The following is a 17536-nucleotide window of genomic DNA, read 5'->3' on the forward strand; positions in this document are numbered from 1 at the left end:
TGAGTTATGAGTCTTCCCTATCCTTTTGTAGCTGGTGCTTTTGGGAGAGTCAGTTAACTTAAATTTTACATTATTTTAAAATTTTAAAGTTGTATTTAAGAAATATTGCAACATCATTACTACCTCATTATAAAGACTGTAGCTCAGCTGCACAATTGACTAGATTGTTGGTTGAGAAATTGTATTTTAACAAAATTAAATAACAACCTTGCCAAAACATACCCCCTGTTAGTTCTCAAATCAAGGAGTATCATGTGGAGCCTGACACCTGACAGGCTTAAAAAATTGTTTGGACATAAATCCTCTGAAGTACAGAAAAATGCTTTAAAGACCTTCTAAAGAACAGTTTACCCATAAGCTGTGCTCATTTTTCCTTTGATATGCACAAATTTAGTGCTAAGACATCTTAGATTCACAAACAGCCTTTTTTTCTTAACAGTGTCACAGTAACTCAAGAACTTACATCCACACAATTAGCTAATCAGAGTATTGCCTCTTGCAAAGTATGGAAATAAATTTAGAAAAAAAGGAGACAATAGTTTTTATATAACAGTACATTTATTACAGCAAAGTAATAGGAAGCCTGAACAAAATTACATTTAAAGCAAAGCTAAGTAGCTGTGTTGTAACGCCAGCAGGTAACACTGACCACAAGAACAACCTCTGAGAGTCTGACATGAAAGGTCAGACTGTCACATGCATCAACCTCCTCAGCATCACACGGACCTAACGGCTTGCCTCAGATAACCCAGGCATGACTAACCTTGGTGCAGTTTGTTGCTGTTATCTTGACAGCAGATGTCAGATGAAGGGAAAGTAACTAAGACATGTCACCATACAAGTTTTGCTGGCTATCACACTACACTTGTGATAATTACATTATTTTCACAAAGGAGGCTGACTTCTCTGTGGTTGTGTAACCCTCTCTCCCTGTAGCCCCAGTTGAAGGCTCCCCAAGGCTTACCTGCCTGTACAGCAAGCACCAGCTCTGATACAGCCCAGCTACGTAACCTTGACTCTGACTGCTGAGAAAGAGCTGTGGAAAAAGTCTGTAGAAAGATAGAAAGTGTAAAATTAAAGCCCCTGTTCAGACAGGGGTTCTTAGCAGTTCATGAATTCAAGAGGGCAAATACCGATTTGGAAAGGTATAAAATCTCAAAGGAAAAAAAAGAACAGGGAGGCTAGTTAGTGTAACCTTTCTCCTCCCAGCTGCCGGCTGCCTGGCTAGGAAAGACTCTCCAAGTGCCCTATCAGGGTGGTGAGCATTTAGCCTAACAGGTTGTTAAATCCAGAATCTCTCTTGTGTGTAGTAGCTAATTAATAGTTACTTTATACTTTTACATTCTATATAACCCTGCTTGCAGAATCCCTCTGTGCCCAGGTAAGATGCCCAAAGAAGCTGGTTCAAAAGAGGGTTACTAACCATAGGCATAGTATAAAAACAAACAAAAAAACCCACAGAAGATGGGCTTCACCAACTAACAGTGAAGCACAAACTTTTCAGTAGCTGTACATTTGGTTTCTATGTGAACACCATCACTGTGTTTAGGGGAAATGTCTGCTCTTGACTTCCTGAGATACTTCATTAAAGTTTGTATGTCATGCTGTTTGTATAGAGTGCATGCCATCTCATTTTTTCTCAACATCTACTAACCTTGGATTGTGCCCAGACCATAAACTGTTCCAAACTCCTGTATCTTCTTGCTCATTATGAATGTGACACATGCTTTTGATATCCCTGGCAAAGTGGATTTTTATGTAAAACTGGCCTATTAAAAGTTGGTTCAGCACAGTAATTGCAGTGTGACCATACCGTAATGAACTTCTAGCTTAGTACTTTTAAAACGCTCCATAAACAAGGAGTCAGTTCAAAGACTGGACAGCTGCTTAACTGCAAAATCATTTAAACATCCTTGCACTCTTTCCTTTTGACGTAGAAGACAAACATTCCAGCATATGGCATTTTGCTTGCTACACAAAGTATTACCAGCATCTAAGTACAACAGACAAATTTATTTTTTCAGCACTAAGAACTAAATTGCACTGGAGGGAGAAAAAAAACATGCTGAGAAGAGTAAGGAGAAGAAAAACTAAAAAGTGCATTACAAGAAATTGGTATTTACTATGAACAGAACTATCTAACATTATGCAAGCACTTCAAATAACCCTATTTGCACCAAACCAAAGACATTATTTCTTCTCTACAGAATAAGGCCTTGAAAGAAGAAGCTGAGCCACAGGATTTTTATCATCTTCACCACATCTGTAAATGGGATGAAAGGAAACATTATTTAGCTGAGTGGCACCTTGGTTTTGATGTAAAATGTGCAGCTTCTTCGTAATTTCTCCAAGAACTCTGCAAAGTCCCTGAGGATAAAAGAAATTACCCTTAGATTCATCAGCATGAGGACAGTTTTATCCAGGCAGTCCTCCTAGGCAATGCCAGAGCTTGTGATGTACGCTTAGCATGGATAGTGGTGAGATGCGCTCAGTAGGGTCTCTGTACATTTTTAGAGCAAAGCATGCTAAATGAAGAATTTTGATTAAAACATAAAAGAGGCTATGAGGTTATTATTTTCACTGTTCAACAATACAGAAAACAACACAATGCTTACAGTATTTATTTTCCTAAGTTTCTAAAACTTGTCCATGAAAACTGATTTCTGGCAAATTCAAAATACCACACTGGCACAAATACAATGGCTCTTTCCTCCCAGCAATAAAAATTTGAAAGAAATACACTTGTCTTGCATTTGTTTTCAGACTATGTTTCTGACTGAGCTTTCTAGCCCTTTTAAACAACAGACAAGACTTAAGTGGCTAGTAAAAAGCAATCAAGGTCTTTGATGAACATCTGAGCTGGAACAGGGAACAGGTCCCACAGCAGAAATTCCAGGACGCGTTTCAGGAGGAAAACGAGGGGCCTGTAGCATCCTGCATTCTTCCCTTCATACAGCTACAGGACTCCTTTGTATTTGAGACAATTTGGAATTTATTTAAAAGCTAATTGGTACTTGTACACGAGAAAAAATACTGTCAGCTCATGGAGGAAGGCTGAAAAATGGAAAAAGCTGAAAAAGAAAATGTGTTTGGATTTAGGGTTCTGCAAGCTCCAGCTCTGACAAACAGTGGAGGTAAATCCCACCATCAACATTTGATTCCACTACACAGGTAATTGCTAGTAAGTGACCATCCTCAATTAAATGTGCTTTGGGGTCCTTATTTGAAATAGGTAAAGACACTGGCCTACATAAGCAAACATTTATTTAAGAGAAAATCTTCAAAAGCACTTAATCAGCACAGTAGTGCAAGGGCTTAATTAAGCTCACAACTGCTAATGGATTTAGGGCGTCATTCATTCACAGTTTTATCTAAGCCTAGCTTGCTCCCTCCTTCATGCTGGCACTAACAAGTTACCCCTCAGAAGGGTTTTCTGGCTTTGATTTTTTTTCCCTTTTCTTATGGGCTTGATACCCAGCTAGAGCAGCAGCTGATCTGGAGGGCCACATTGTTTCACGATCTCTACAGCTGGCACAAGAGAAGCGCTGCCCATTTTGGCAGCAACCCTATTAGGTGAGCCTAAGCCAAAGTGCATTTTCTGCTAGTGGCTGAGCGCTTGCAGCTCTTGATATAGTATCATCAAGCAGCAGCAAAGTTGATGAAAACCAGGAATTTATTCTAACGGCTTCCTTAAGGACAATCCTCACCGCTGTAACATACTGTTGCATAGTAAAAATCCATCAAAATCTCTCTTCTGGTAAGTAAACAGGTCCTGCTAGGATACTCCTCCTTATAGATTGCAGCCATGCACTTTAGAGCAAGAAAGGCACCATTGTCAATACCCTTGTCTAAATTCCTACATAATATATGCCGAAGAGACTCAGTCCAACAATTTCTCCATCAGACTTCTGTTCCAAGCTAGTTAGAGCCATAACAAACTCACACGGCAGGATTTCAAACAGGCCCTCTGCTCTCCTCTCTTGCAGGCAGCCAAGCTATTTGCAAACACTTTCACACATTCTCCTGCCTGTGAGAAATGTAGGCCAGCTTACCACAAGCAGAATGTGTGAAAAATGCTTTTAAAAAGCCCAGCTGCTGGCCTGTTTTTCATAGACAAAGAGTGAAAGTGCTTTTTAAACACTCCCCTGCCTTCCACCCTGTAAAGCCTCCTTTTTCACTAAGGGAACTTTCCCCTTTCCGGGGAAAAAAACATTACATGGGCTGTCTCCCTTGCCCCACCATGTATATGTTCCAGCACCACTCTTATACTACCCTCACTAAGGCTCTGGCCAAACCATAGTACTGGATGGAACCCCCCCCACACACACCAAATAAACAAACCAACCCACCCTCAGCTGTGCCTGCTTTTAGATTCTCAATATTTCAATGTATTTTTAAATATCAACATTATCCATAATTATTTGATTCTTAAGTAAAAAAGTTGGAAATTGAAAGGAGTTATATTTGTTTTCATACAAGTAGTCAATCCAAATTAATGCCAATTAGGTGAATAATCAGTACTTTGCTACAGCTAAAGCAGAAATTCCTCAGAAATGGGGGATTTAAAATTAGCATGAAAGGTATGTAAGGTAAAAATGAAGAAACAAATTTAATTAGAAGCTATAGATAGAGAATATTTCCCTGAATAATGCTCAAATTTTAATCCATGATTAAATCCATGATTTTTACTATATTGTCCAAAGGTTTCCAACAAGAATACCACTCAACATGGAAAATAAAATATGAATTTATTTTAAATTTCAAGGTTGCCTACCTGGGACTAAGATGCTGAAGGAATTGAACCTTATTTCTCATTCAATCCCAATTTTGCTTCACATTCCTTACAAGTATGATGACAATGCCTACAATATTGAAAGCAGATAAAATATTCAAGAATTTTGCTGGATTTCTTCTAATACAACGATATAGCATTCTGGCAAATGTTCTTGAAGAAGTAATCTCTTGCCTATATTCTCCAATTTTTGTAACTGCTTTATGGGACATAGACTGCAAAAGATGACAACTAAATGTCTCAGCCAATAAAACCCCGTTAATTATTATTAACTACTGTCTCCAGCAATTGCCAAAATATAACAGGATTCTCTAAGCAGGAAAAGACAGTCCTTGCCATTGTACCTATCAATACTGAGCAGAGTTAGGAGCAAGACATATAATACAAAAGAGTGACAAATAGCCACTTTGTGTAACACCAACTGAGGAAAGTAATAGCTTTTTGTGATGTGGGCGAAGAATGGAAGTAGAGAGATATATGAACAATGAAGAAGCTTCCCATTATCAGTCAGGCATTTTCATTGGCATAAAAGCTCACGTTGGTATGGGGGAAAGATGTGGAAAGACAGAGGAGAATGATTTTGTGGTAGGATTTTTGGAAATGTATTTTGCGTGTGAAAGGTGCATATAAGAAGCCATACTGAGAATGAAAAGTAGTACTGGCAGTTGAAGGAGGAGCTTAGAAGGAAGTCAGAGTGTGGTTTGACAGGAAAGAGTACTTTACGTGAAGTTTAGAAAACAATGACTAAAACATGAAAGTGAGAGGTGACAGAAGGCAACCACTGAGATCTATCATATGGGTAGAGTTGCAAGGTGGAAAAAAATCCCCTTGCAGTTTGTGCTCTTTATGGTTTGGCATGACAGTATGAGGTTGGACAAAGCCACAGAGGAGGAGGTTGGAATGTGGGCTGACACTGAAATTGTTAAAATATGAGGCTAGTGTAAAAAAAATCTGGAGTATATTTGGCCCGATGTATGGTACAAAGGAAGACTCAAAGGGCCGAGTGATATCGTAGATGATCATAAGACGCTTAGAGGCACAATACTACATGAAAAGAGAACTAGTAACTGCTGTTCCATCATACTTAAAGGTATGATAATTTCATTTAAATCACGGATTTTCTAATAACATGTATCACACTGAGTTTAATTTGCATTTTCTGAAGAATATTTAGTAGTTTCTAATATTGTCATATATAGCCTAAGAATATGAGTAGTACCTCATGACCTGACCGCAGAATTTAAATTCACAGCTTTGCTGCATATAATTTTTACTATGTTTTAGACTATTTTGATCTAGGATTAATAATTTAAATAAGCACAAACCCTTTTTGTTGTGGACCAAATGGTACAATACCAATTTTCTGGAACTTTTTTTAGCATTCTCCTATGTATGACATCTTTCCAATGGCAAAACTTAAGACTTCAGCAACTATAAAGACAGATGAGAAAACATTGTTAATACAGGAGCTTAAATCAAGAGTCTGCAATTGGCTCCATTTTAATCATATGACAAATTGCATGTATCATGTCTTCTCAAAACATGTCACAAACACATGTGAAGTTACACAGGGATTACAGGGATGATTTCAATAACTATTGAAAACCAGCTACCTATCATGAGACATAGCAACTGGTCCAAAACAATGCATACAGGAAAAGGACATCATATTCAGATGGAATTACAAGATTTCAGATTGAGAGGAACGGATTATAGGGAAAGCCCACAATGAAATTAATTCACAACATCAGCACTAATTTCTCTCACCCCTGTATGCACACCATGGTATATTTCCAATGATCGCAATTTTAATACTATCTTCTCTGTGCTTCTAAAAAGCTAGAATGTCAGCCTGCCATACTCTGGCACCAGGGCTTTCACTCATTACAGAGTCAGAATAAAAATAAAAATATTCAACATCCTCAATTTTCTGTTGACCTTCTGCTGAAGAGGGAGTCAACTTCATTTCTTGCCATTTAAGAGCAGTACTTTACTGTACTGTACAGTTTCTGTGCTTTTACTTTTCTTCACCAACATGGTCATGAATTAGTTAAGATCAGCCAAATGAACATATGAAAAGGAACATACTATTTTATTATTATACTATGATGGCTCCTTGATACCATAAACTGTGATCTGCTAAGCATGGCTGATCAATGAGGCTGACATTATTTATAAAACAAAGGTGAGATTGGAGTTTTTACCAATTTGAGAGGATATATTAAGTAAATATGAGCTGCTACTGAAAAAGTTTACATTCAAAGAACCTTATTTCATACCTTTCTTTTTAAACACAGCAGAATTCTAATTTCCTAAAGCACTGCGGTAACATCTCATAAATTCAGAAAAAGGAAGAGTTTGAAAAGAGATTCAGAGAGATGCATCCAAGGTCTGCATATCGCCTGTAAACAATCTTTCCTTTCCTTTTAGAATTGGGTACAACTTACTTGCCATCTTAGGTAATGCACCAAATCTTGGGCTTGCTGAGAAAATGCCTAAAATAAAAGGGAATAGTCAGAAAGCTTATTCACTTGAGGAATTCACCAGCATTCAAAACCAAGACGGTATTTTTCCTACAAGCTTTTGCATTTCTGAAGGTGAATGCTGTACAAAAATTTAAAAGTCCATTAACTTAAATTTAGGACATCCGGGCTCTTTCTATTCCACTAGTTCTTAGTGCATCTGTTTTGGGGCATTCCTAAGTCACAGGAGGAAAAAAATCTGGACTTTGCAGTATTCAGTTCAGGCAGGGGTTCGGAGTGTAAATCAACACGAAAGCAGCATGGCTGCCACTGGTGACACCTGCAGCACTGTCGGAGGAGGAGATGGTGGTTTACCTTTCAGCACAAACCAACCTTGCAAATATAATAGTGAACTGAAATCTCTTACTCAGGGTCCAGCTCCTTGTGCTGCGACAAGCAGGCCCAAACTGTTCTTCAATAGTTTTCCGTGGCTATTGATTAAACTTGTGTTAAACTGTACCATGGGTATCTAGCCTCCTCCTCTGGAGAGGAGAGATCATACATTTTGGCCTTGTAACAGGAGAATACAGTGTGCTGAATAAGAAAACCAAAAGATTATCTTTAGCTTTGCCCACCAAAATCTACCTTCCCCCAGTAAACACCAGGAGGTGGAACCAGTATGCCTCTGAGTGCATGTGGGCCTGCCAGAGGAGTGCCATGCTGTGGAGGAGGGCTCCACGCAGCAAGATTACCATGGCAAAGGGAAGGGGAGTGAACACTGTTTGCACTGTTACACACATTCGGACAGTGTTAATGAGGCTCAGACGCTCCAGCTTCTTGTAGAGCCACTGTACTGTGTGCAGTCATCAGAGAGGCGTGTGTAGACAGAGGAGCATTCAGTCTATGCTAAGTGCAAGGGCCTTCCCCCACTGGCATCTGTGCAATTTTAAATTGGGTCTCTCAGGGGAGGGAGGAACAAAACTGTTGTTTGTTTCTAAACAGGCCCTCCCCCAGTTGCTGACACACAGTAATGATTATTTAATATGGGCATTTGTTATTTCACAGCTGATCAGAAACATCCAAGTACAATGGAGAGAAACTGAGTACCCCGTACCAGAGGCTGACATGTTAGCTACTGAGACAACCCCAGTGTCCTTCCTACCACTACTCACCCTTTTTCAAATGCATAATCCTTTGCTTGCCTGCACACACTCTCCCTTGCTCCTTCCCTCCCCGTCTGCCTACAAGCTCATAGGTCAAGGAAGCAGTAGGGAACCCACATCAGCCTCTTGTGGTATAGCACCGCTTTTAGGTTTTCTACTCTAGTCCTCCTGATCACCTTAGTAAAAAAGAAAATTAATGTGATGAGGAGGAAACATGGTAATAGTGGCTGGAACAAAACAAGGGACTTGCAGTCACACACAGTGACAAAAGGCTGAGCCATTTCCACCTCCTCCATTTGCTGTCTCCCACCACCCATGTCTTAGAGCCCCTGGATTCTCTTCTGCTTCTTACTTCAGACCCTGTGATTTTTCTCTTCTCCTAACTGCCCTTGGTGTAACCAGTTACTGATGCAGGCTGAAGGATTGTCTTATTTGCTCCTGTGGGATACACCCATCTTAGTGGTCTTCAGGGTGGATGCCCTTCACTCTTTACCCAAAATGGTAACCTCAACCTTATTATTAGTCAAGACCCCCAGAGGGAAACTCAAGGTGCAATGCGTAGAACCACGCTCATCCACAACAGAAATGGAATACAATTCTCTTTTGTTTTGGCATGCAGATCGCAAGCAATTTCTATAAAAAACCTCTGTCTCCTCACTTTGGCAGTATTCCTTGTCCCTTTGCACCACAGCTGTATTCATATTGATATATGGTCACTGTAAAAACATTGCCAGCATTTTTCAAATAAACCAACACTTAGAGCTACAGTACCCGATTCTAATGCCCCTGCTCAGGTTGTACTATGCTCTGCCCTACAAGCAACCCCAGTGAAGACTCCATACATGTGATCATGGTGACAGAATCTAGCCACCAGTCTTTGAACTAGAGAATTCTCTTTTCAGTTCACAGTCTTACAAAAGAATGACTGTGGCAATGCATACATAATGATCGAATCACTATAACAATGATGGTGATGAGTGAGAGGAATATTCATCTTGAAAAACAGCAGGCTTTAGGGAAACTTGCATTTCAGTAGTAATTCCAGAGTCTCAACTTCATAACTGAGGACCATCACATAGTTTTTATGTTTACCTTTTGAGGCTAGCCCCTGGGTTACAAGCATGCTCCCAAGAGACAAAGGAAGAGCTGTAAAAATAAAGAGGAGGAAAGAATCTGGTATGAGCCAAAATTTGTTACCTATTTGTTAAATACATTACTCTTTTATATGTTAAATGTTTTATACATTAAATGTTTTATATGTTTATAATGTTAAACACATTACTCATCTTCTAAACATTAACTTTGCATGCTGTCTTAATCACCTATTACATCTGCTCATTCAGATTACTATCTCTTCAAAGCAAGGATGTGTTCACACAGTGCCAGACATCAAGCCTGCTGTAGCACCTGGAGCTAATTCATAATATATATTTATTAAATAATAGCTTCCATAATCTGAATATCTCCTCTCAGTACTGCAACACTAGTAATGACAGCAGCACTGATTAAATGCTGAAACCCTTTTCAATCTTCTACTTACAGAAAATGTGTAATTTAGATACAAACTGACATGGTAGACTTAAAAGGCACTAAAGCACTGAGTAACTGATGTTTTAGATGTCCTAACACCTAAAGAATTTCACAAACCCAAGACACATAACCATGCCTGCCTTTCATTCAAAGGCAAGAATAACTATGTAATAAAGTAAAACATTCCTAAGGTTGTTTTAATAATGGACTTCAAGAATAGAACCAGCTCTATGATTGCTAAAGTAAGTTCATATTTAACAAGAGCTTACTTCAACCACCTTTACCTGCAATGATTACACAAATAAATCAATTAACCCTATAATAACACATCACTCAAAATAAGACGACAAGAGTTAACCCACAATAATACTCCAACAAAACCCAATGTATTACAATAAATGGCACGGCATTTTGCAGCCAGTTTTGTGTAAGTACATCAAGAAGTCATTCTCAGAGTGGTAAGAACAAGTTTGGATTACTCACCTCTGTACCAGAAACTTTCCTTTTTGCATTCTTCACGGATCTTTGCAATTTCTCCAGCACTGTGAATGTGAGAGATGGGACAATAGAACATTGGCTGAAAACATAAACTTGGGTTAGCTTATTGAATTTAATCTCACAGGAAGAAAAAAATAAATCCATTAAAGAAGACAAATTATTTAAAAAACAAATAATATACAATGCAAAAACCAATCAAACAAGCAAAACTCCTTGTTCTGTTGTTAGCAGTGTGATGAAATACTTGATACGCCAATAAAGAAACAGAAGAACTACATAGGTTTTAAGTTAAAACCACTGATCCTGTTGGTCTGTACTTTCCTAAAATAGTCAGCTGTTGCTTACCCCAGAAATATATTGCTTTATTTCTGTTAGCCATTTCATTCTCATGAGCTACATCATCGTTCTGGGAAAGAAATGACAGAAAATAAAGGCAGAGTGGTAGTTTCTAAAAATGAAGTTCTCCCCTGTACAGAAGTCAATTTCAGTTCAGTAAGAGCAGATTTTGCAAGTATTTAGAAGAGGGTCAACATAAACTCTGTCAGATTCCCCTAACTAGCCTAACTTCTTCTCTGAGCAACTTAAGTACATTCATGGCATTAACTGAACCTAATCATACTGGCTTCACCCACATAATAATCAGCTTGGCAACAGGCTTCTTTTAGGCTAATGGTAGCTCTTTTTTTCCCCATTTTGATTGTGAGAAAAAAGTGACAGTATCTCTCTTGCATTCTACTATCCAGGGTATTGACATATAGATGTAAGTAGATTATTTTTCTTTCTTTAAGATATGACTTGATTATCAGTGTTAGCACTTGTAGTATCATTATTGGACATGTGAAATACGTGGGTATACTGGTTTGGGCTGGGAAAGAGTTCATTTTCTCCATAGTAGCTGGTATGGTGCTATGTTTCCAATTTGTGACCAAACCAGTGTTTATAATTCAGGGATATTTTAGTTATTACTGAGCAGTGCTCACACAGAGCCAAGGCCTTTTCTGTTTCTCACCCCACCACACCAACATGCAGGCTGGGGGGGGCACAAAAAGTCGGGAGGGGACACAGCTGGGACAGCTGACCCCGACTGACCGAGGGATATTCCAGACCATATGGCGTCATGCTCAGCATATAAAAGCTGGGGGAAAGAAGGAGTCATCATTAAGTTAAAATTAATTGAAATTTTAACATTTTTCTGTAAAAACACAACATCTACAAACATACTTATTCTTGAAAGCAAAACCAGACTTCACAGAACAAGCAGTGCCTTGGGAAAAAGAGCACATTAGTCTATTACAGGATTCTACCTCATTTTATGCCCTACTGATCCATGATTTTGTAACCATAATAATGAAATGCATTTATTGGCCGCAGCCACACATTTCACATTTTAGCTAATTAGTATCTCAGTCCTTCTTCAAGCACTGCTCCCACTACAGTTAATGGTGGTGGTGCTGCTTGGGTAAACAGTACAGAACTGACTCTACTTCAGACCCTAGAGAACCAGTCCAAACTGGTTTCACAGCAAGGTCACAGCAAATACAATAAAATCCAAACAGGCTGAGTAAAAGATAAGGAAATGAGTGTCAGGGCCCTAAGTGCGCCAACAGGCTTTGCAACCTTTCTGCCTCCACACACGCCCTGCCAGGGGTTTAATTGCTTGGGCTCAAAGTCAGCTCTCATATGGCACAGTTGTGTAACGCTGAATTAGACTGCTGTGAAAACAGCGAATCTGGGAGAAAGAAGCTTTGCCCAGGGCCTCTGCCTCTCGGCTCAGGAGCTGCATTTAAGCTCAGGCCCTCACCTTAACTCTGTTGCAGGTACACCTGTACCTGGCCTTTTACCATGATGATCCCTACCTTGCCTTGCTAACTTGACCTCCTGGCTTGCCTTATTCCTATGGACTTGCCTGGCAATCACTGACTGACTGTTAGCTGACCCTGGTTAACATCACTGGATCTGCTCTGCTCCTCTTTTTTCGGTACTGTGGGACTGTGCTCCTTGTCCCTGAGGTCACAACCCCTACCCAGCTTGCTGTCACTCGTGGCTCCCAGGTCACCTTTACTTGCAGATCAGCCCACTTTGGCTGCTCTCTGGCAGTGACTGGTTAGCAACAAGGTCATACCCCATTTAAATTCCTTGGTTTCCCCAGCAGAGGGGAATGTTCATCTTCTGTACAGCTGGAGGGCAGGTTTTTGTGCGGTACTGTTCCCTTCTCCCCTTCTGAATACATACACACATGCGCAACTTTATGGGGACAGGTTATACTGGACTAGTACTCAGACACTGGTTCATAACTAGTTTAACTAGCACAGCATAAATCAGAGCCCACTATTTTAAGACTCAAAAGCTACTAGCCCTCTGAGTCTAGTGAATCAGGAAGAATAACACATAGCCCCTTCTTCTCTTCATTTATATGCTTAAGCTAACAGACATCTGTTTCTCTCTTCAGTGAGCAACCAATGCAAAATCCCAGTTATTCACTAGCAATAGCATCAAAATAAAAGGGAGGAAGCCCAATTTACCCATCCAGTTTGCTTTAGTGGAGATGTCCAACTTTCCTGTTGGGTTGTTTCCAAAGACCATGTCTTCTCTTCGGAAGACCAGAAATTATGTGTTTTACACTTGGCTACCTCTCTTTCTGCTAGGTACAAAGGTAAAAACCCAAACTGTCATATTGATACTGTAAGTTCAGTGTTCACCTAGAAATAGTAATGACCGAATTGAAAGGAGTATGTTTTTTTACAGCACATAGCATCCACTGATCTGTTTATATACAGCTTACAGCACAGTCTATCACTTACTAGCAATACAGAGTTGTGTGTAGCCTAATTCAAAGAGCGAAGTCGGTAAGTACAAGCAGATGCTGGATCATGACCTAGCACAGCACTCTCAAGCATAAAGAAATGTGAACAAACATGAGTAACTCATCCAAAACCCTTCTAATTTTTATTGTATTGCAGGTAAAAAATTTAGCTGCTTTAGTGCGCTGTCCAAAATCACTGTACTGCTTCTATCCTCACTGGCATCATCTGAAGTTTCGATTCCACAGGACCCACAATACAAGCCTATCACAAACCACATCTGCATTTCCAACAAACACAATTCAGTTACAAACATGCTTTCAAAAAAAAAAAAAATCTGTAAGAATAAATAGATTCCAAAGAGTTTTAGGGTTGCAGTCTTCCATGCCTGAGAACTGTGCTGCTAGGGAAAAGCAAGAAGGAATCCCATTTATTTCTGGAGTAATTCAAACATCTAAACTGTGATTTTTACCTAGCTCTTTGCTGCATGGTCTGGCACTTTATTTATCAACATACAGGGCACCAGGGCACCGCTGCTTTTCAAAAAGTACCTTCCAAGAATGGTGGCACTGAGCAAGGCTAAGGTGACTGCGAAGGACAGAGTTAAACAGGAAACATATGCAAGAATTTAATAACCTGAATGTTTTTTGGCATTCATATCACTCTATAAACCACTTCCTGCATTTATTTTGGGGTCAGTTACACAGCTATAAAGTTCAAGCAACGTCTGCTTCACGCACACTGGATATTCAGACAGCAATGCTTTTATAAGTAATGGAACAGGAGCAACATGACCTTGTCTCCCCTTGGTAAAAAGACTCAATTAAGCATTGCATTCACACCAATCTGCACTTTATTCTCAGCAGCTCTCAAAAATGACAATGACAACTGTGTCTTTGAAAAAATTTGTTTGAAAATCCACATAATGTTGGCAAAGCCCACAGCTCTTCACTGTCTGCCTCACCCTAAGAGCAATTTAATGTTCCCTCAGTCTCTTGTCACTTAATGCAAAAAAGGAGATAAAAATGCATAAAACTTTAAAGAGGTTTACGTCAATCGAAGACACAAAATTTTCTTATACTTATCTGCTTTCTTATTCTTATCTGCTCATGAAGCCTATCTGTGCAGACGGTTGCATGAAAAGCATCACTGGAAAGTACTACTGACTGATACGGTTTCTAACTGCTGGAACAGATTTTAAGTGCTCATCTTTTTCAGGAGGATAAAAAAGCTGAGTCACTGGAGAAAATAAATAAAATGAAAAAAAATTTAAGGAGTATAAATTAGGTTATAAAAATTTGCAGCTTGCCATTAACATCCTGTATTGTCTTCAGCATACATTTCTCCAGAATTCTAAGTTATTCAACTACACTTCTGCTTCAACATAACAAAGAATCCGCAAAATATGCAGCCCTTTAAGCAGCTTCCTGGTACCTCTCCCCCTTGGGATGAAAGCTAAAAGCTATACTGGCAAGAACGAAGCAAAGAGAGTCAAGGTCATCAAAATATTATTTAACTGAATTATTAATATTAGTACTTAGCACACATGCTGCCTCCTATCTGAGCAATGTAAAAGTGTTCCCAGTATTCTGGGGCATTGTGTCTTGGAAAGACAACTGTCATCCTCCCAAAATAACTTTATTTGCATTGACCTATTGAAGAAATGTAACTTTCCTGCATATTCTTATTGTAACACTTATTGCTGTTTTCTCAACCTAATTATGTAATTGTTAAACTGTATATTCTCTTAGCTGCCTTGGGAAGAATTCCCCGATGATGTTTTTCTTCTGTTTAACTGAAATACATGATTAAATCAATGTTGTTTGCAAGGTTCAAATATTCAAAAAACTTCTTCCTATTCTACAAGAAGTGTTGTGGATCATTTACTTACTGACAGAAGAAAAGACTAATGTTAAGACTCATGAAAGATCTCATGGTTTTGATTCTTCTAACTGGCTGATAAAGAAGCAGTATGCAAGAAGATAGCGAAGTTTTTCGGATGTGAGAATTGCCAACTTCATATGCTCTGTTTTCAATAAGAAGCCTCCTTCCAAATAGGTATGGTGATCAGGTAATTTCTAAGATTACTTGGGGGAGAAAGCAGGAGCCAAAATTGCCTGTGTTAACTAGTATATGCAGTTGACTCTGATCTGTAGCGGAGATACTGCGCATTTGCCCAGGGCAGGTGCCACTGAAGTGCAACGATAGGACTTCAGAGAAGCCCTTCGAGGACTGAGTGTCCATTGTGAGGAAGAGAGGAAGACTACGATGTTTCACGTGTACCTTCTGAACCGGCTCTTTATTTTAAATCCAGGCTCTTAATTCGAAGGAGAGTCAACAGCTGCACCAGGCCTTCGACGAAAAGCTCCCTACCAACAACTGGGCGGACACCCCAAAGCGGGTGAATGCCTCTTGCTTGCCCAGCCGTGCCCCCGCAGCACCTGCTCAGACGCCTGCTGACAGCCACTCACCCAGGGCACAGCATGCCCAGCGAGAACAGGGTATTACTTTGTACTTGCTGCTTGGGCCAAGGATGTGGCCGGGGACGTGCAAAATGCCGGGACGTCTGGGTTTCGTGGAAGGAAAGAGTGGCTGCCACCAGGCCCTGGGCAGGCGTCCGCTCCAGCCGACCGCGGCCTTCCCCTCGACCAGGCCACCGGGCCTGTTACACCCAGCCCAGCCCGCCTCCGCGCCACCGGGCGAAGGCCTGTGGGGACGGGGAGAGGGTAAGGTGTCGGCCGCTGGCGGGAGATGAGCCGCCCCCTGCCCCCTGCCCCGGGCCGGCCGCCGAGAGCCAGGCCGGCCCCGGCCTTCCTCCCGCCGTGACGGCGGAGAAATCCGGAACCGCGGAGCTCAGCCCCTCCGGGACGGAAAGGAGGAGACTGGCGCTCCCCCGGGCCGCGGCGTGGAAGGTGGCTGGCGGCGGCGTCCCCGGGCAGCGCTCAGCCCCCACCCCGGCGGGCCGCCGGGCCAGCGGAGGAAGGGGAAGGGGGCGGCCCGGCCCATCCGCGGCAGGGCCCGCACCGCCCGGCCCCGGAAGCCCGTGAGGAGCGGGGGCCCGGCGGCAGAGCAGCCACGGCCGGGCGGGCACCGGCTCCGTCCCACGCCCGTCTCGGCCTCCGGGGGCTGAGCCGCCGCTGGGGCAGGGTGCCGGCCCGCCGAGCGCTGCCGCCGGGCTCCACCGCCATCTCCTGGCCGCCGGCGGCAGGGACGGGCGGGGCGGCCAGCCCACGTCCCCCGCGGAGCCCCGGCGAGCTCCCCTCAGCCCCCGGCTGCTGCCTCCCACCAGTATCTGTTACTGCACTAGCAGCTCAGGCCTCCCCAGGGGCTGCGCCGGGGGAACAGCAGTGAGCGGCAGGCTAGTAAGATTCCTTCCGAGTTCTCCTATTTCCCCACAGAAATTCCGAACGCTCTTCTAGCGACGGTGTTTGTTAACGAAGTTAACAGTCGCCTACCAGCGTACGACTTAGGGTGCTGGGGGGGTGTCCTACGAACCGCAAATGTTTTGTGGAAACTTAATTGTGATAAATTCATCTTATGTATTAATTCATCTTATGTATTTGTTAATCAAACCGGTTTTGTAAGCCTTGCACAGTATGTTCGCTTTTGCAAGGCAGTGTTAGCTCCTGCAAACAGGTGCAGTTGGAAACTTTGTAACTATAAGGTCCTGCTAAGTGAACGGGATAGCTCGGCTTTCAATGCCTAATAAGGAAATATTTTAAGGTACGCATGCTCTAAACGACAAGAAACACAGAAGAAGACTACAACCTTCATCCCACGACCCCCGTAGCAACCAGGCGCGCAATCGCAGAAGACACTAAACAAGGCCACGTGGGCTGGGACTCTGGGTTTTAGCCCGGCAACCAAGGACTATAAAAAAGGGACTCTAAAGGGGTTGGGTGCGTGCCCGTTGGTAGAGCAGAGACTCCCCGGCTGCGCAGCGCTGTTTTGCCTGTTTGCTGCTTGCTTCAATAAATTTTGATTGGACTGTCCCCAGGCTGGCGTATAATTTGTCGTCACCACCCATAACATTAATGAAGTCTTGTTCTTTAAAAACGAAGCGACAAACTCCATTTTGACCATTTTGCAATGAAAAGCGCCGCTTACCTACTTTGATTTTAATACCATGATGCTTATGTAAGTAAATCAATGCATTTCAGTATCAATAGTAACAAGAAGTAAATTAAACAAATACTTTCATCAATCAAAAATAACCTTTCAAGAAAAAGTTATGCTGAAAATGGCAGTTCGGGGTGGGGTGGAGTGATGTTGTTCCCCTAGGAATATTGA

The 17536-nt window shown here is 41.5% G+C and overlaps 1 protein-coding gene across 1 annotated transcript; it reads right to left on the reverse strand.

Moving 5' to 3' along the window:
• Positions 1 to 6167: 6167 nt before the first annotated feature.
• OCIAD2 (OCIA domain containing 2) lies at positions 6168 to 15637 on the reverse strand. Its single transcript, XM_041124473.1, has 5 exons — positions 15530 to 15637; positions 10431 to 10524; positions 9510 to 9563; positions 7240 to 7287; positions 6168 to 6223 (listed from the first exon to the last, which is right to left on the reverse strand). Exons 2-5 carry the CDS (start codon positions 10519 to 10521, stop codon positions 6168 to 6170), a joined length of 249 nt encoding a protein of 82 aa, XP_040980407.1. The 5' UTR covers positions 10522 to 10524; positions 15530 to 15637.
• Between the last annotated feature and the right edge of the window lie 1899 nt (positions 15638 to 17536).

This window comes from Aquila chrysaetos, chromosome 1, assembly GCF_900496995.4.
Source record: "Aquila chrysaetos chrysaetos chromosome 1, bAquChr1.4, whole genome shotgun sequence".
NCBI classification, from domain to species: domain Eukaryota; kingdom Metazoa; phylum Chordata; class Aves; order Accipitriformes; family Accipitridae; genus Aquila; species Aquila chrysaetos.

Excerpts from the sequence above, each read along its gene's own strand:
- OCIAD2 (XM_041124473.1), bottom strand. The coding sequence starts at position 10,521 with ATGTTCTATTGTCCCATCTCTCACATTCACAGTGCTGGAGAAATTGCA. Across the intron at positions 9,564-10,430 it reads GGAAAGTTTCTGGTACAGAG|CTCTTCCTTTGTCTCTTGGG; the intron begins GTGAGTAATCCA and ends TTATTTTTACAG. Across the intron at positions 7,288-9,509 it reads CCAGGGGCTAGCCTCAAAAG|GCATTTTCTCAGCAAGCCCA; the intron begins GTAAACATAAAA and ends CTTTTATTTTAG.